The sequence below is a fragment of the Microcaecilia unicolor genome, chromosome 2 (genome assembly GCF_901765095.1).
Source record: "Microcaecilia unicolor chromosome 2, aMicUni1.1, whole genome shotgun sequence".
NCBI lineage: Eukaryota > Metazoa > Chordata > Amphibia > Gymnophiona > Siphonopidae > Microcaecilia > Microcaecilia unicolor.
This window is the reverse complement of record NC_044032.1, coordinates 421773685-421793465: the sequence shown is the minus strand read 5'-3', so window position 1 is coordinate 421793465 and position 19781 is coordinate 421773685. Positions and strand designations below refer to the sequence as shown.

Below are 19781 nucleotides of genomic sequence, written 5' to 3'. Positions count from 1 at the left end.
TATAGGCTTGCAGAATTGGGTATTGTGGGAAAAGAACTGAGATGGTTTTCAGAGTTTTTGGGTGTCATGTCTGTTGTTTTGGTGGCCCTTTACTAGGAGAAAACATCTCTGCAGGAGTACAGGGAGTCCCTATAGCCAACCCCTTCAAATGACACAATGATTTAAAATGTAGAACAAATTAGAACTTAGTCTAACCGATGAAACCAACACTTCCTCTGTGTACATCCGTATGCTGCAAAAGCTAACATGTTTGAAAAACATAAATGAGATGAAATAAAAGTGCCACCAATAAAGAACGAAAACGAGGATGCAGGAGCTCACAAGTTTGCTTGCTTTGTTTGAGTGTACTAGATGACGACTGCGCGCGGGGGAATGGGAAACATTGGCTTCAACTTCTTGACGTCATCCCGTCTTCTGCTTTCTTCACCCTCCTTGGCCTCAACTACTGTAGTTACAAAAGCCGTGCTGCGCTGAGTGCGCTCGCTCTCCTCTGACGCAACTTCTTGTTTCCGGCAGGCAAGGGCAGGATCAGGATGTAGAGAGGGAGAGAGGTTGTGTGATGTGTGTAGTGTATCATAGGGGACGGTCACGGGGCACCGGAGAAGGAAACTGGGATTGCTAGTGGGCGACCTCAGAATCAGGTATGAGTTTGATCGGGGTGGGGGTTGTATAGCGGACAAGGCGGAGGGTGGAAAATAGCGGGAGAAATGGCAGGTCATGCGGAGAGGAGGCTGATCCCCGAATGCGTGAGGATGGGTACTCGGTTTGTGAGTACAGCCGAATGCGTGTGACTTGGTATCTGAATGTATCAGCTAAATTTAAATTTTTTTACTACATATTTAGTTGAACATAGCTGCTTATGTTGACTTTGTTGAGCATCCCGTTTTAAATCCATTGTCATCTATGTAATGTTTCCTCAGTGCAATGAACACTAGTCATAATTAGTTTCAGAGAAAGGGTGACGGTCACCTCACTTCCTGTGAGGCTGCATGTGAAACCTGAGCCTAGAAACTGGTGGCAGTGCCCACTCTTTAACCTGTCTGTAGCAGACATGGAGAATGAGATGCAGTGGGGCAAATTCAGTAGCAACTGTACAAGTTAAGAAGGTCCACCTTTAGTTTGCTATTTGTCCAGCTCCTGATAATTTTGGAGATATTTCTTCTATGTTCTACCTCTTGCATGCTTGGTCTGTAATTGCTGGCTTAAATCCGAGGATTTCAGCTCTAATAGGTCTGACTTTAAGTAAAAGATTTATGCATATTGGCCTAATTCTTATATAAGTATGTAAACACATTTGGTAAGTTTTCTTTGTGGATATTCTGGGTGACCCTCCCATAGAACCCTGGCTTAGATGATAAAATCAATGAACATTAGTTCAAACTGCATGTGACTAACTTGTTCGTTTATGGCTCGTTAAGTTTAGTGCATCTAGCCCTAAGTACTCTGGGCATTTTTTTGGTTTGCATTCCTTGTTTCACAAATAATGTAACAAGCTTAAAAGTGCACACTTGCAGTGTGATGCAATAGGATGTTTCTCCTTACCTCTATTTGCAGACTCAGCATGTGTCTGGGGGGGGGGGGGGGGGGGGGGGAATTAGGTGTGAACAGCTATGGTACAGTTTGGCTCCATAGAGTAGTAAGGGATGTGTAGGTGGGGGACCCCACTAGCACTTATTTCCTTGTGCTTCCAGGTGCTGGGATGTAAGTAATGACCGATGACTTTTATAATTAACAGCTAAATATATTCATCTTCTCAAAAACAGGATCGGGGTGTTGTACCCTGCCATGAGGAGAAAATGCAAGGCTTGCAAATGTGTATACAAACTACTATCCTCGCCTCTTATGGTGCTGAGGTGGTCTGATAAGTCAACTGCAGATCCAGCAATGTCTTGCATGTTTTGAGTGAGAAATGTCTCGGCAGATGGCACGCTGGACCAGACAGGCCTTCCAGACCAGAAAGAACTTCAGTTTCTGGATACCTACTGTCTGATCCCACTACTCGCACAGCAGTGAAAAAGCTTTCCACTCAACAGTGATACTCAAGCTCATTTTCGAAAGAGAAAACAGTTTAAAAAGTGTCATAAAAGCAGCATTTTGATGAAATTGTATTTATTCATTCATTCTTGTATCCCGCTGTTATCCAAAAGCAAGTTTCAGTTCAAAGTGGCTTATAGTTTGCAATTATTGAAATTACATTTATGTGTGTGGTTTACAGTTTCTAATAAGATGCTGTTAACATTGGTGAGGTATGATTACAAGGTGGTGTAGAGCATTGGTTGCGCATGTGGTTATCCATAGAATTGCTTGAAAAGGTATGTGTATATTTTTTTTCTGAATTGGAGATAGTTTGTTATGCTCTTGTGATCTTGGTTATTGAGTTCCATCATTTAGATCCCAGATAGCTAAATCCAGATACATAGACAGATTTGTATGTTATGTCTTTGCATTTTGGTAGGTGAAGTAGTAGGTAGCTTCTAGTTCCTGGGTTTGCATTTCTTGTGGATAGTTCAGTGAGTTCTAGCATGTAGTCTGGGGACATGCCGAATAATATTTTGATTATAAGGATACTTGTTTTGAAGAATAGTCTTTCCTAATCTTCTCAAAATGTCCAAATCGGTATTCTCAAAACCTGTTTTGCAAATGTCTGTCTATGCAGTTCGTCTGCAGTGCATCCATATCACAAGACGGCGTATCAGGGGCGTTTTGAAGGTGGGATCAGGGTAGACTTAGGACATGCCTAAAACCTGGACGTTTTACAGCCATAATGGAACAAAATGAAAACGTCCAGGGCAAAGATCTAAACTCTTTGGTCTAGACCTGTTTTTAGAACAAGGCACAAAAAGGTGCCCTAAATGACCAGATGACCACTGGAGGGAATTAGGGTTGATCCCCCTGCTTTACTTTCCCAGTGGTCACTGATCCCCTCGCACCCCCCTAAAAAAAATGTGAATAAAAATATTACTTACCAGTCTCTGTGGACATCCTCAGATGTTATAGCCAGGTCTATTAGAGCAGCATGCAGGTCCCTAGCATAGTCTTGAGGTCCTTGCAGTGCACTGTAGAGAGGTAGATCCAGGCTCATACCTCCACCTACCTGTTACACTTGTGATAGAAATTGTAAGCCCTCCAAAACTGAATACAAACCCCCTGTACCCACATATAGATGCCCCCCTTCACCCATAAGGTCTATTGTAATGGTGTACAGTTGGGGGTAGTGGGTTTTGGAGGCCTCAGCAGACCAGAAAATGGAGCAATGGTGAGATGTGTACCTGAGAGTATTTATATGAAGTTCACAGCAGTGCCCCCTAGGGTGCCCCATTGCTCTCCTGGGCTATCTGGGGGACCAGTCTACTAAAAATGCTGGCCCCTCCTACAGTCCACTGGCTTGATTTTTTACGATGTTCACTTGTACGTTTTTTTTCCTTGAAAATGGACTGAAAAGATAAATGCACAAGAGCACAAAAACTTGTTACAAACTGTATTAAAAAAAAATGTTTGCGGATTCAAAGATGGTCATGTTTTCTATTCAGATTTGAGACGTTTTGCGCAAAACATCCAAATTCCGACTTGGACGTCATATTGAAAATGCCCCCTCTATGTCTGACTTTGCTGTATTTATAGTTAAAGCCAAAAGAACATACAAAGAAAAAGGAACGGAGATTAACTATTCTACTAAAATAGTAGTTTAGTGAGCCAGGATTTTGGATTTGTAGCTTACTGTGGCAACCATTAATGTCTTCTCATAGCACTGATGAGAAATTACTTTTAATTCGTCCCCTGTTGCCTTCTGACTAAGCTGTAGATACATGAATAGAATATAAGGACAGATTAGACATCCTTTGTACTTTTAGTTTGTTAGTGATTTTTGCCCCCATCTCCACTAGTAAAGGGGCAGGAGAACAGAAGAGAAAATCTATAGAGGGAAGAAAGAGGATAAACAAATGTTGGTGACCAAGTGGAAGCTTTTCTGCTTTCGTCACCTTTCCTTGGGTAATAGCAACTACCTGTAAAAAATGTGCATCAGTGCCTACTTGATAGTTTGTGGGACTTGCAAATAGACTGTGGTCTTTTTTAGTTGTTTCTTCTGCTTGCAGTACCATTGATCATGACATTTTATTTATTTATTGGGATTTATTATAGTAATCTGTTTGACCCCATACTGCAGCCTTCTATGGTATGACTCAGAGATTTCAGCAACTTTGAGACACTTTATGTCCGGCAGTATTTTGTTGAGAGAAACAAAACTTGGCCATCTTGTACAACTTTTTGCGCTCTATTAAACAAAATAATAAAAAAAAATCTTCATGAGCGATTTCCATGAAGAAAACTTGGAGCAAACTTGGTCCAAAAAATTTGGGGCACAAAAAAATTGTAAAGTTTGGCTTTTTATATCTCTGGAATTAAAGGTGTGATAAACGTGAAACTTTGTACACAACAACTTATCAACACAAGGTTTTCGAATATAAAATTTTATTCTCCTAATATTTTCCATTAGTTCACAAATTGAGTGTAAAGTTGAAACTCTTTTTAATCATTTTCATTAGAGCATGTTTCAAACCCCTTAAAAAAGTAGGGTTGGTTTTTTATCGCTGGCATATAAGGCCCTAGAAATAGGGACAAAGTTGAGGACGTTGCTATCACAACATCACATGCATTCTATTATTTTTGTTTTATACAGACATTATTAGTACGTAAATTGCGTTGGTCCATTGTGACATTGTCACTACCAGTTCAGGAACTTGAACCAGTAACCCCATCGCCATAGGGGTCACGCCTGATAGCTGTGCAATACCAGCCACGGGTGGGTTTCTTGGATGAGGATCCCAAGCCTCTAGTTTGGTTTCTTCATCAAGTTTCCAAAGCCTTGTGTGGGTATCTGTCCGGTTCCAAAGCTGACGATTGGGCAGCTTATCCTAGGTTCCTAAGCCTAAAGTGGGTATCTTAAATGGTTCCCAAGCCGAAGTCCGTAATGTTTCTATGAAATGCCAAATTCCAATAATTGCTTATTTATTATTGAATTTACGAGCCACTTTCTTTAGTGTCACTTCTGGGAATTGATACTGGTGGCCTGACGATGTAACTGATGGCGCTGGAAGCACACAAATAAGATGTTGTGCTGGAACCCAACAAACATCTTTTCTTTCAGGCCAATAAAATGAATGAGCCGGGCCTGGTGGATGCATAAATGTTACCAATGCATCATTTTGTTCGATGGAAATTTCTACTACGTTGCCTACCCACCACTTATTGTCATAAATGCAGGCAACATAACAACCAGGCAATAGTTTGGCCAATTTTAAATTAGGATCGACGATATCGGAAATTTTGGCCACAAAGTTAATCGTGTCATTTGAAACTTTGCTGACAGAAATCGAATTTGAATCAACTGGCACAAACTGGTGATGATCTCTTGTGCCAGCTATTGTGCAGCTAGCTTTCCATCTTTCTTCTTGCAGCATCCTGTTTTCTTGGATTTCTTCAGTCGGAACATACATATATTTAATTCCATGAATGTTTTTGTCACAAAAGTTAAACAAATCTATTGGTGTCCGTGTTTGGTCGATTAATGGTCGCTGGAGGCTGGCTTGAGCAGCCAAACGTTTAGTCGTGCCACCAACTCCATCACATGGTGACTTGCCATGACTCGTGCCAAAAAAGTTCCATTCGGCCTCAATTTCAAAATCATTTTTGTGATTGCACAGATTGACAAAATTTTTGTAATTTTTGTATTGTGCTGCTGAACTGTCACTAAAGTAGTATATTCTTGTAATCTTCGTTTTATTCGTCAAAACTCAATCAACTTCCGAATGAACATGTGCACAGAAACCGTATCATGTTGCATATGATCAGAAATTATGCAGCAGTTGACAATTTGCAGCACGCCATCTTTATTGATATAATAAGCGACGAGTGGATGCACTGTGCTTTGTGAATTCTCCCAGTGAAAGCCTTGAGCAGTGTCTTGGACAACAAACGAGTAATTCTGCGCAAGGCAGACCCTAGCATCAGGTAACTATGATTTGGATTTTATTCTTCCCAATGTGCATCACTTTGCATTTGTCCACATTAAATTTCATCTGCCATTTGGATGCCCAGTCTTCCCGTTTCTTAAAGTCGTCTTAAAATTTTTTACAGTCCGCATGTGTTTTAACAACTTTGAATAGTTTTGTGTCATCTGCAAAAGTAATCACATCATTCCTTGTCATCAAGCAGATGAAGCCATTATGTATGGGTTGTGTCCATCAACCAGCAGGGGGAGATAGAGAGCACTCAACTTTTCACAGTGCCTCATGGCCTGCCAGCTCCACTGCCTCTTCAGTATTCTCTATCTCCCCAAGCAGGATGGCTGCAGCTTCTTCGAGCTCCATCAGAAATCTGCCTGGGGGTGGCTCCTGGCTTGCCAGTTGTTAGCCGGGGTGTTAGAGGCTATAGCAGCTTCACTTTGAAGGCACATAGGTTAGCCCTTTCCCTGCCTTACCCATACCCCCATGGATGTGGACATATTAGCTTGCTTTTCCCTGTCCTTTCCCACTCAGTGGATGCAGGCACATTGGTTCGCCTTTCCCTGCCTTTCCCACTCATCTGAGCCTCCGGAGTTCTTACAGCGCTGCGTATGCCTTGTAGCGCTATAGAAATGCTAAATAGTAGTAGTAGTAGTTCTTATTACCTCTGCTTTCCTCGCAGCGTTAAAAAAAAAATGAAACAGAGGTTTTCCTTTGATTCTTCTATGGGACCGGAGCTGTGGTACTCGGTCCGGTGAGGTAAGAGTGTTTTCTAACTCCTCCGGGGTGGGCCCACGATCGGGGCGTTTTTGGCACGAAACCGCCATTTTGAATGTTTTCGGCGATGGCTGCAGAGAATGTAAAGTGCTGCTCCTGGTGTGGCAAATGCAAATCAGCAGCGGCCCTCCAAGGGCCAGGCGGTCCACTCCTCTTATAGACCTCGCTTCCGTGAAGCTAGAAGGTACCGCCCGGGGTGTTCTGCTGGGTTCACTTCTCGTGCCCGTTTTTCAGCAGAGGAACTCCTTTCGCTCGGACAAGCGTTCCGCAGCCACCGTCTCTAGGCCTGGAGTTCAGGGGCGACCCTCTCAATGATGGTGCGCCGGCCCGCTCCTCGCTTCCTGTCGTCGGAGGATGTCTTTTCCTCTTTGCCGAGGAGTGGGCCAATATTTCCTCAGATCAGTGGGTTCTGGACCTGATCAGAGATGGCTGCAGAATAGAATTAAACGCCCCAGTAAGAGACGTGTTTGTGGAGTCCCGATGCGGTTCTGCTGCCAAACAGGCGGCGGTAGAGGAGACTTTGCAAGGTCTGATTCAGTTAGGGGCCGTGTCCCCGGTATCTCCCGCCGAACATGGCTACGACCGATACTCCATCTACTTTGTGGTGCCGCGAAAAGGTGGGTCTTTTCGCCCTATTCTGGACTTAAAAGAATTAAACAAGTCCCTGAGAGTGCGGCATTTCCACATGGAAACCCTGCGCTCCGTCATTTTCGGTACAGCCCAGGAGAGTTTCTCGCGTCTCTAGACCTGAAAGAAGCTTACTTGTACATACCAATTTGGCCCCCGCACCAGAAGTTTCTGAGGTTTGCGGTGTTGGGAAAACATTTCCAGTTCCGGGCCTTGCCTTTTGGCCTTGCCACAGCTCCCCAAACCTTTTCGAAGGTAATGGTGGTAGTAGCTGTTTTGCTCAGGCGAGAAGGTATCAGGGTTTACCCGGACCTAGACGACTGGCTCATCAGAGCAGACTCTGTAACAGAGAGCTATCAAGCCACAGCCAGAGTGGTCTCAGTACTTCAATCTCTAGGCTGGGTCGTCAATATGGCCAAAAGTCACCTGACCCCCTCGCAATCTCTAGAATATTTGGGGCCAGGTTCAACACAGACTCAGGCTATGTGTTCCTACCCGAGCTAAGGCGGTGCAAGCTTCAGAATCAGGTCCGTCTGCTCCTGAGGATGCCCTGCCCGCGAGCTTGGGACATTGTCCAGCTGCTGGGATCGATGACAACCACATTGGAAGTGGTGCCCTGGGCGAGAGCGCACCTGAGACCTCTACAGTATTCCCTACTTCAAAGATGGTCTCCAGTTTCTCAGGATTATCAATGCAGACTTTCTTGGCTCCCTGCAGCCCGACTCAGCATGGAGTGGCGGCTCTCAGACAGCATGCTGCAGCGAGGAATGCCGCTGGCGCTCCCCGATTGGTGTCTAGTAGTGACAGATGCCAGCCTGAAGGGCTGGGGCGCACATTGCAAGGGGAAGCATGCCCAGGGTCTATGGACACCTGAGGAGTCAGAGTGGTCCATCAACCGCCTGGAGTTGAAAGCGGTGTTTCAGGCGCTTCTGGCCTTTCAAGTGACCCTGGAAGAATTGGCTGTCAGAGTGATGTCGGACAACACGACAGCAGTGGCCTACATAAATCGACAAGGCGGCACTCAGTGCAGAGCACTGGCCGCGCAGGCAGAACAGATTTGCCACTGGGCCGAGCTGCATCTTCAGTTTCTGTCGGCAGCTCACATTGCAGGTCAGAGCAACGTGCAAGCCGATTTATCTAAGCAGGCATCAGATCGATCCAGCAGAATGGGAACTGGCAGACGAAGTATTCCTGCAGATATGTGCCAAATGGGGCAAGCCCTTGATGAATCTTATGGCGACAAGTTCAAATGCCAAAGTCCCGTGCTTCTTCAGCAGACGGAGAGATCCTCGCTCGGCAGGGTTGGATGCCTTGACTCAGCCCTGGCCTCTGGGCCTACTATATGTGTTCCCTCTGTGGCCCTTGATAGGGCGTGTGCTCCTGCGGATTCGGCTGCACCCAGGAGAAGTGATCCTCATCCCCCCGGATTGGCCCAGGAGGCCTTGGTGTGCGGACCTCCGACAGATGCTAGTGGAGGCTCCCCTTCCTTTACCTCTGGTACCGAACCTGTTGTCACAGGGCCCGGTAGCCATGGAGGACGCCTGCCGCTTTGGTCTTATGGCATGGCGATTGAGAGGGCGCAATTGAGGGACAAAGGCTATTCAAACAGTCATTTCCACTCTCCTGCAGGCCCGCAAGCGTTCCACTTCCGTGGTTTATGCCAGGATTTGGCGCCAGTTTGAGTCTTGGTGTGCTTCAAAAGCGATCACACCCATGCGGGCTCCTGTCTCGCCGATTCTGGACTTTTTGCAGGATGGTGTACAAATAGGCTTGGCCTATAATTCCCTGCGGGTGCAAGTGGCAGCGTTGACCTCCCTTCGTGTTAAGGTTGAAGGTGTGTCTTTAGCTGTTCATACAGATGTGGCACGGTTTCTTAGTGGGGTGCTTCGGCTCCGGCCTTCCGTGCGAGCACCCTGTCCAGCTTGGAACCTGGGGCTAGTTTTGAAGGCCCTGCAGGCTTCTCCTTTTGAGCCGCTTCGGCGAGCATCTGAGAAAGATTTGACACTAAAGGCCGTTTTTCTTGTGCCCATTACTTTGGCGAGACGGGTGTCAGAGCTCCAGGCGCTGTCCTGTAGATACCCATTTCTGCAATTCTCAGAGGCTGTGGTCACGGTTCGGACCGTGCCTTCCTTCATGCCGAAGGTGGTTTCAGCGTTTCACCTAAACCAGCCTATTTTCTTGCCCTCCTTTGATAAGGAGGAGTTTCCAGAATCTTTTGGGCAGTTGCACCTGTTGGATGTGCAGTATCTGCAATATCTGCGAGTTACTATCTCTTTCAGGATCTATGATCATCTGTTTGTTTTACTATCAGGTCCTCGCAGAGGGTCTCCAGCGTCTAAAGCCACTATTGCCCGCTGGCTCAAAGAAACTATCTTTTCAGCTTATCTGCTTGCAGGCCGGTCTCCGTCTGTAGCCTTTAAGGCGCATTCTACCAGAGCGATTTCTTCCTCTTGGGCTGAAACTGGAGCATTCTCTCATCAAGAGATATGCAGTGCAGCAACATGGGCTTCTAAGCTCTCTTTTGCCCGACGTTACAGGCTGGATGTGGCTGCTAGGAGGGATGTGTGTTTTGGAGCACAAGTGCTAGCGTGTGGTGTGACCTGTTCCCACCCTATATAGGGATTGCTTTGTTACATCCCATACGTAATGGTTTCATCTGCTTGATGACAAGGAAGGGAAAATTAGGTTCTTACCTTGGTAATTTTCTTTCCTTTAGTCATAGCAGATGAAGCCATGAGCCCTCCCTGTATGATTCTCTGTATGCTGTGAATCTGTTTCAGGTTCTGTTCTTGTTTCCTGAAGTTCCTTCCTTGGGAGAAAGTTGGAAAACAGTCTTCAGGATTCATGTTCACTTATAGGAGGATGAGTCCATTCCCTCCAGTTTATGTTTTGGGAGGATGAATTTATTCCCTCCAGGAGGTTGCATGTATCCCCTCCAGTTATACATTAAGGAGGACGAGTTTATTCCCTCCAGGAGGATGTGTTCATTCCCTCCTTTTGAGTTCATGCCCTTGTTAAGGGGCCATCGTTTGCTGTGAGGAAAGTTCATGTTATTCCCATTGCGGTTTGCCATACTGCTTTGGAAGCTTCAAATACTGAAGAGGCAGTGGAGCTGGCTGGCCATGAGGCACTGTGAAAAGTTGAGTGCTCTCTATCTCCCCCGGCTGGTTGATGGACACAACCCATACATAATGGCTTCATCTGCTATGACTCAAGGAAAGAAAATTACCAAGGTAAGAACCTAATTTTCCCTTTGTCGTTCTGATTTCCATATCATTTATAAATATGTTAAATAGCACCAGTCCCAGTACAGAGCCTTGTGGCACTCCACTATTCACCCTCCTCCATTGAGAGAAATGACCATTTAGCCCTACCCTCTGCTTTCTGTCCAATAACCAATTCCTAATCCACAATATATCATTGCCTTCTGTCCCATGACTCTTTACTTTTCTCAGGAGTCTCTCATGAGGAACTTTGTCAGAAGCTTTCTGAAAATCTAGATACACTATATCAGTGATGGCGAACCTTTCAGAGACCGAGTGCCCAAACAGCAACCCAAAATCTAATTATTTATTGCGAAGTGCCAGTACTCATTATGGGCGGGGTCACCACATATGACTCCACCCCTATGATAGCCACACCCCCTTACATCAGGCATGGCACATATAAACAGTCATCATTGAAAATATTATACTAGTATAGGAGAAAAAAATAATATGATTTTCTTTCATTATAAATCATTTCTGTAAGTTGTTACAGCTCCAGTATACCCAGTGCAAAATAAGACAGCAGATGTAAATTCTCAAATTGGACATATTCCTAACACTAAAATGAAAATAAAATGATTTTTTCTACCTTTGTTGTCTGGTGATTTTGTTTTTCTATCCATATTGGTCCTAGTTGCTGATTCTGCTGCTCTCTATCTGTTCTCTTAACTCTGTTTGCAGGGCTTCCTTTCCATTTATTTCTTTACTTTCCTCCTTTTTTTCATTTCTTGCCCTCCATCCATGTCCATCAATCCTCCTCTCCCCTCCAGCCACAAATGTCCAGCAACCCACCCACCCAGCATCAAGCCTCCCTCCCTCCCAGCACTAAGCATTAGGCCTCCCTCCCACCATGCAGCAGCACCCAGCATCAGGCCTCCCTCCCACCATGCAGCAGCACCCAGCATCAGGCCTCCCTCCCACCCAGCAGCACCCAGCGTCAGGCCTACCTCCCTCCCACCCATCAAGCACCACGCCGCTTGCCCTCGCTCCCTCCCTCTTCCAAACAAGCATCAGCCCGCCCGTCCTCCCTTCCTCCCAGCACCTCCCCCCTCCTCCTCCTCCTCTGAAATTGAAAAAACGTACCGGGTTAAGGCAGCGTCGGCAGTGGCAACGAAAAGCATAGTCTTCACTCGGCGCGCTTCCCGAGACAGAAGGGAAGCGCGCCGAGTGAAGACTATGCTTTTTGTTGCTGCTGCCTTAACCCGGTACGTTTTTTCAATTTCAGAGGAGGAGGAGGGGGGGGGTGCTGGTAGGGAGGGAGGACGGGCGGGCTGATGCTTGTTTGAAAGAGGGGAGGGAGTGAGGGCAAGCGGCGTGGTGCTTGGTGGGAGGGAGGGAGGCCAGCCTGGTACTCGGAGGGAGGGAGAGTGGGCGGAGCGGACCAGCGACTGGCGCGCGTGCCAAGGGAGAGGGCGCTGCGTGCCCTCTCTGGCACGCGTGCCATAGGTTCGCCATCACTGCACTATATCAACCGGCTTACCTTTATCCACATGTTTATTCACGTCTTCAAAGAAATTAAGCAAATTGGTGAGGCAAGACTTCCTTTGGCTGAATCCATGCTGACTCTGTCCCATTAAACCATGTTTATATGTTCTGTAATTTTATTCTTTATAATAGTTCCCACTGTTTTGCCTGGCACCGACATTGTGCTTACCGGTTTGTAATTTTCTGGATTGCCCCCGGAACCCTTTTTAAAAATTGGCATTACATTGGTGGACGGTGGGGATGGTAGACTGGAGAGGAGACAGAGGAAGGATGGCGACCAGTTATAACTGTAATGCATAACTTTAGCACATGAACTTCTGAGGTTGAAAGGAGGACCTGACCAATTGTGTAAACAAACTGAACAGCTAGTGTCATCCAAAGTATTGTATTAAATAGGAGTCGCCCCCAGGAGTGCTATTGATCATTACCATGTGCTGTTTCCCAAGAATGCATATACAGTACATAGTGGCCTCCGGCCTATCACTGCCTTATCTGGCTGCCAGTCACACTGGTACTGTACCATGTGATTCAACATAAGATTGTTTCCAAGACTTCTCTTTTTCTGGGAGAACTGTACAGCTACTTTGGCATTTTCTACAAAGAGTAGCAAATGGGTCTGAAACGTTTATTGCATCTCCTTTGTCTACCACTTCCTACTGTTTTGTTTGTTTGTTTCTCAGTGCAAGACAAACAATGTATCTGTAATGGGCATTAAATGTTTATTTCTACGAACACAAGTGGACCAGTGAGACTGTCTTTTAAATTGTAAAACTGAATAAAGGGTGATTTAAAGTGTTTTTACTTGCTAATGTACAAGGGGGCTCATTTTCAAAGCACTTAGCCTTCCAAAGTTCCATAGAAACCTATGGAACTTTGGAAGGCTAAGTGCTTTGAAAATATGCCTCCAGGTGTTTCAGTATAACATGTATTTGCTTGCAAACAGCAGTTGGTGTTTTTGCAATCTGTGCTGGCTTGTGGGGCATCCTGCACAGAAACAGTTGTGTGGGGAAGAAGGATGGGGACTTCTGTTCAAACCTTTTTGCTTTATCTTTGTGCAGTATTGTTAGAAGCAATCATGAAAAATGGAAGCACCACTGGGAATGGTCCATTCTGCAGAAAGCCTTCAAATAATGAAGACAAGACCAGAAGGGAAGAGAGTAGCACATCTGCTGTGGGAGATGGTGGAAAGAGCTTCACTCAGGAGCAAGTGGATGGAGTTCAGAGGTAAGAGCTGCTGACACCATCCATGTGAAAGGTAGCAATCTGAAGTAGCACCAGTACATAAGTATTGCCAGAGCGAAGGTCCATCAAGCCCAGCATCTTGTTTCCAACAGTGACCAATCCAGGTTACAAGTACCTGGCAAGATCCCAAAACAGTACATTCCTTGTCATCAAGCAGATGAAGCCATTACGTATGAGTTATGTCCATCAACCAGCAGGGGAGATAGAGAGCACTCAAACTTTCACAGTGCCCTCTTGGCCAGCTAGCTCCACTGCCTCTTCAGTATTCTCTATCTCCCTTAGCAGGGTGGCTGCAGCTTGTTCGAGCTCCAGAAAAATCTGCCGGGAGGTGGTTCCTGGCTTGCCAGTTGTTAACCGGGGTGTTGGAGGCTATAGCAGCTTCACTTTAAAGGCACATAGGTTAGCCCTTTCCCTGCCTTACCCATACCTCTGTGGATGTGGACATATTGCCTTGTTTTCCCTGTCCTTACCCACCAACAGTGGATGCAGGCATATAGGTTCGCCCTTTCCCTGCCTTTCCCACTCATCTGAGCCTCCGGAGTCTTCAATACCTCTGCTCTCCTCACAGCTTAAAAAAAAAAAAAAAAGTCGCGTCGCGTTTTTAAACGCAGAGACGCTGGAACAGAGGTTTTTGACCTGATTTTCAGCAGGATCGTAGTTGTACACTAGATCCTTTGAGGTAAGAGTGTTTTCCAACTCCTCCGGGGTAGGCCCGCGATCGGGGCGATTTTGGCGTGAAACCGCCATTTTGGATTTTACCGCCGTTTTTTCGGCGATGGCTGCGGACAATGTAAAGCGCTGTTCCACTTGTGGCAAGCGCAAATCAGCAGCAGGGCTCTGTAAATCGTGCTGTATTGGCGTAGGAGCTGGCCCGAGCATGGCGAGCGATGTTTCTTCCCGCTCTGAGCTGGCAGCGGGCGCCATTTTGCTTACACCGCATGGCGCGGCCTCCGTGGACAAGGAGAGACCTGAGCCGGGTGGGGCACCTCGAGATAAGGTTATTTCAGGAGTGGCTAGCACCGGACAGGATTTGGGTGCCCATCCCATACGTAATGGCTTCATCTGCTTGATGACAAGGAAGGGAAAATTAGGTTCTTACCTTGGTAATTTTCTTTCCTTTAGTCATAGCAGATGAAGCCATGAGCCCTCCCTGTATGATTGTCTGTATGCTGTGAATCTGTTTTTCAGGTTCTGTTCTAATTTCCTGAAGTTCCTTCCTTGGGAGAAAGTTGGAAAACAATCTTCAGGATTCATGTTCAGTTTAAATTTAGGAGGATGTGTTCATTCCCTCCAGAATGTTTTTTTTGGAGGATGTGTTGATTCTCTCCAGGAGGCGCGTGTGTTCCCCTCCAGTTCTATAAATAGGAGGATGAGTTCATTCCCTCCAGTGTGTTGGGAGGATGTGTGATTCCCTCCAGGAGGCGCGTGTGTTCCCCTCCACTTATACAATAAGGAGGATGAGTTTATTCCCTCCAGGAGGATGTGCATTCCTTCCTTTATGAGTTCATGCCCTTGTGATGGGCCATCGTTCGCTGTGAGGAAAGCTCTTGTGATTCCCATTGCGGTTTGTCATACTGCTTTGGAAGCTTCAAATACTGAAGAGGCAGTGGAGCTAGCTGGCCAAGAGGGCACTGTGAAAGTTTGAGTGCTCTCTATCTCCCCTGCTGGTTGATGGACATAACCCATATGTAATGGCTTCATCTGCTATGACTAAAGGAAAGAAAATTACCAAGGTAAGAACCTAATTTTCCCATACATTTTATGTTGCTTATCCCAGAAATAAGCAGTGGATTTTCCCCAAGTCCATTTTAATAATGGCTTAGAGATTTTTCTTATAGCAAGCTAACCAAACCTTTTTTAAAACCTGCTAAGCTAACTGCTTTTACTACCCACAAAGGAAGCCACCACTACATTCTCTGGCAAAGAACTACAGAGTTTAATTAATTAATTTATTTATTTATTTATGCATTCTTGTATCCCAGTATTATCTAAACACAAATTTTGGTTCAAAGTGGCTTACATTTTACTATTTGGTGGAGTTACAGTAGTGTTGTGCAATGTGGAGAGGGCATCTATAGTTCGTGTGGTTATTCACAGAGTTTTTGAAGAGATAAATTTGAAGAGAAAAGGTAGTGGTAGCATAGAGTTTTGGTGATATATAGATTTTGAAGAGGTAGATTTCAAAGAAATATTTTCTGTGATTTGTTTTAAATTTACTACTTTGTAGCTTCATTGCTTGCCCCCTAGTCCTAGTATTTTTGGAAAGAGTAAACAAGTAATTTACCTCTACCCGTTCCATTCATATTTTATAGACCTCTGTCATATCTGTCATAAGTACATAAGTAGTGCCATACTGGGAAAGACCAAAGGTCCATCTAGCCCAGCATCCTGTCACCGACAGTGGCCAATCCAGGTCAAGGGCACCTGGCACGCTCCCCAAACGTAAAAACATTCCAGACAAGTTATACCTAAAAATGCGGAATTTTTCCAAGTCCATTTAATAGCGGTCTATGGACTTTTCCTTTAGGAATCTATCTAACCCCTTTTTAAACTCCGTCAAGCTAACCGCCCGTACCATGTTCTCCATTACACGTTGGGTGAAGAAAAATTTTCTCCGATTCGTTTTAAATTTACCACACTGTAGCTTCAACTCATGCCCTCTAGTCCTAGTATTTTTGGATAGCGTGAACAGTCGCTTCACATCCACCCGATCCATTCCACTCATTATTTTATACACTTCTATCATATCTCCCCTCAGCCGTCTCTTCTCCAAGCTGAAAAGCCCTAGCCTTCTCAGCCTCTCTTCATAGGAAAGTCGTCCCATCCCCACTATCATTTTCGTCGCCCTTCGCTGTACCTTTTCCAATTCTACTATATCTTTTTTGAGATACGGAGACCAGTACTGAACACAATACTCCAGGTGCGGTCGCACCATGGAGCGATACAACGGCATTATAACATCCGCACACCTGGACTCCATACCCTTCCTAATAACACCCAACATTCTATTCGCTTTCCTAGCCGCAGCAGCACACTGAGCAGAAGGTTTCAGCGTATCATCGACGACGACACCCAGATCCCTTTCTTGATCCGTAACTCCTAACGTGGAACCTTGCAAGACGTAGCTATAATTCGGGTTCCTCTTACCCACATGCATCACTTTGCACTTGTCAACATTGAACTTCATCTGCCACTTGCACGCCCATTCTCCCAGTCTCGCAAGGTCCTCCTGTAATCGTTCACATTCCTCCTGCGACTTGACGACCCTGAATAATTTTGTGTCATCGGCGAATTTAATTACCTCACTAGTTATTCCCATCTCTAGGTCATTTATAAATACATTAAAAAGCAACGGACCCAGCACAGACCCCTGCGGGACCCCACTAACTACCCTCCTCCACTGAGAATACTGGCCACGCAATCCTACTCTCTGCTTCCTATCTTTCAACCAGTTCTTAATCCATAATAATACCCTACCTCCGATTCCATGACTCTGCAATTTCTTCAGGAGTCTTTCGTGCGGCACTTTGTCAAACGCCTTCTGAAAATCCAGATATACAATATCAACCGGCTCCCCATTGTCCACATGTTTGCTTACCCCCTCAAAAAAATGCATTAGATTGGTGAGGCAAGACTTCACTTCACTAAATCCGTGCTGACTTTGTCTCATCAGTCCATGTTTTTGTATATGCTCTGCAATTTTATTCTTAATAATAGCCTCCACCATCTTGCCCGGCACCGACGTCAGACTCACCGGTCTATAATTTCCCGGATCTCCTCTGGAACCCTTCTTAAAAATCGGAGTAACATTGGCTACCCTCCAGTCTTCCGGTACTACACTCGATTTTAGGGACAGATTGCATATTTCTAACAGTAGCTCCGCAAGTTCATTTTTTAGTTCTATTAATACTCTGGGATGAATACCATCAGGTCCCGGTGATTTACTACTCTTCAGCTTGCTGAACTGACCCATTACATCCTCCAAGGTTACAGAGAATTTGTTTAGTTTCTCTGACTCCCCCGCTTCAAATATTCTTTCCGGCACCGGTGTCCCCCCCCAAATCCTCCTCGGTGAAGACCGAAGCAAAGAATTCATTTAATTTCTCTGCTACGGCTTTGTCCTCCTTGATCGCCCCTTTAACACCATTTTCGTCCAGCGGCCCAACCGACTCTTTGGCCGGTTTCCTGCTTTTAATGTATCTAAAAAAATTTTTACTATGTATTTTTGCTTCCAACGCTAATTTCTTCTCAAAGTCCTTTTTTGCCCTCCTTATCTCCGCTTTGCATTTGGCTTGGCATTCCTTATGATCTATCCTGTTACTTTCAGTTGGTTCTCTTCTCCACTTTCTGAAGGATTGTTTTTTGGCTCTAATGATTTCCTTTATCTTACTGTTTAGCCACTGTCAATTGTCTTTTCTCCAAGCTGAAGAGCCCGAGCTGCTTTAGCCTTTCCTCATAGGGAAGTCGTCACATCCCCTTTATCATTTTCGTCGCCCTTCTCTGTACCTTTTCTAATTCCAGTGTATCTTTTTTGAGATGCGGTGACCAGAATTGCACACAATATTCGAGGTGCAGTCGCACCATGGAGCGATACAAAGGCATTATAATGTCCTCATTTTTGTTTCTATTCTTTTTCTGATAATACCTAATGTTCTATTTGTTTTCTTAGCTGCCGCACACTGAGCAGAGGGTTTCAACATATCAACCATGACACCTAGATCCCTTTCCCGGTCGGTGACTCCTAATGTGGAACCTTGCATTACGTAGCTATAGTTCAGGTTCCTCTTTCCCACATGCATCACTTTGCACTTGCTCACTTAAAACATCTACCATTTGGATGCCCAGTCCCCTCTTGTAATTTTTCACAATCTTCTCGCAATTTAATAACTTTGAATTGTCAGCAAATGTAATTACCTCACTAGTTACTCCCATCTCTAGATCATTTATAAATATGTTAAAGCAGCAGTCCCAGCACAGACCCCTGGGGAACCCCACTGTCTACCCGTCTCCATTGAGAATACTGACCATTTAACCCTGCTTTCTGTTTTCTATCTTTTAACCAGTTTTTAATACACAATAGAACACTACCTCCTATCCCATAACTCTCCAATTTCTTCTGGAGTCTTTCATGAGGTACTTTGTCAAACGCCTTTTGAAAATCCAGATACACAATATCAACTGGCTCACCTTTATCCACATGCTTGTTCACCCCTTCAAAGAAATGTAATAGATTGGTGAGGCAAGATTTCCCTTCACTAAATCCATGTTATTTCTCCCACCCACCCACCCCCAGCCAGCCAGCCCTTGGGAGTAATCTTAAGTAGCAATAACTAATTACTAGTAGCTTGGCGTGGTGTTGGAAGCAAGAAGACGAAAGGGTGGTGGAAATGAGGTTTTTTCAGTCTGGAGGGAACCGAACCAGACAAAGCATAGGGGAGAGGGAAATGCAATGAATGTTTTGTGGGAGATCAAGACAAAGGAAGGGGGGATAGAAATTAAGTGAAGTCTGGGAGAGAGGGTGTCAGAACTTACAAAAATTGGCCATCTTTGAGTAATATTTTTGATCATGCATCTTTGTTACACAAAAGGTAATGATTATGTGTTATAATGCCTGTAGAATTCTAAAATCATTTATTAAAACTTGCTTTTCATTATGTAGCTTCCCACTATTCCAGAACCTGTGGGATAGTTGTGTCCATCAACCAGCAGGTGAAGATAAAGAACTGAAGACTGAGCTGAGACACATTTCCGCAGTCCAGCTCCTCAGTATTTTCTATCTCCAGCAGATGAATGGACACACTTTTCGCTCTCTGGTTCCGAGTGATTTGCTTCTGATCCAGTGCTCAGCTGGTCCCCAGTTGAGGTTTGCGGATGACTTGAGTCTGCAGAGTCATATCTAGAAGTCTTCAGATCCCTGCAAATTTACTTCTTCCCTCACTTCACCTCTCCCCTCACTTCACCGCTCCCCTGTTTTCTGTGGGGCTCTCCTTTTCCTGTACAACAACCTTTTTTAAAAAAAAAAAAAGAAAAGAGGTTTGTAGGAGAGCGTAGGACAGAGTATCAATCCTGAGACTTTCTCATCTGTGGGACGACTTGTGGAGACTGAGCTAGGGGGGAGCAACCGGCAGTGGTAAGTCTGACTAAAGTTTGACTCAGAACCGCTTGGAGGGCTGCAAATTCTACTTAGTGTAGGGGAGGGTTCCTAACTCACCACAAGGCACACATTGTGCTGCGCTTAGGGACCCACTGGCTAGTGTCCAAGGTATTGCAGTGCATGCAAGCCAGGAACCCCGTGGAATGCAGAGGAAATGGTCGGTGGAAGCACATCTTTGGATTTGGCTCAGCATCCAAATATGCTGGGGTGTTTGGGCTCTCTGCCAGG

At 45.2% G+C, this 19781-nt stretch overlaps 1 protein-coding gene across 1 annotated transcript in view; it reads left to right on the top strand.

Annotated features, from left to right (window-relative positions):
• Positions 1–476: 476 nt before the first annotated feature.
• Positions 477–19781, top strand: part of DNAJB14 (DnaJ heat shock protein family (Hsp40) member B14) — a 63880-nt gene continuing 44575 nt past the window's right edge. Inside the window, exons 1-2 of the mRNA XM_030190740.1 lie at positions 477–641; positions 13216–13381. Coding sequence (XP_030046600.1) covers positions 13233–13381 — 149 coding nt within the window. The 5' untranslated portion in view covers positions 477–641; positions 13216–13232. The remainder of the gene's footprint in view (positions 642–13215; positions 13382–19781) is intronic.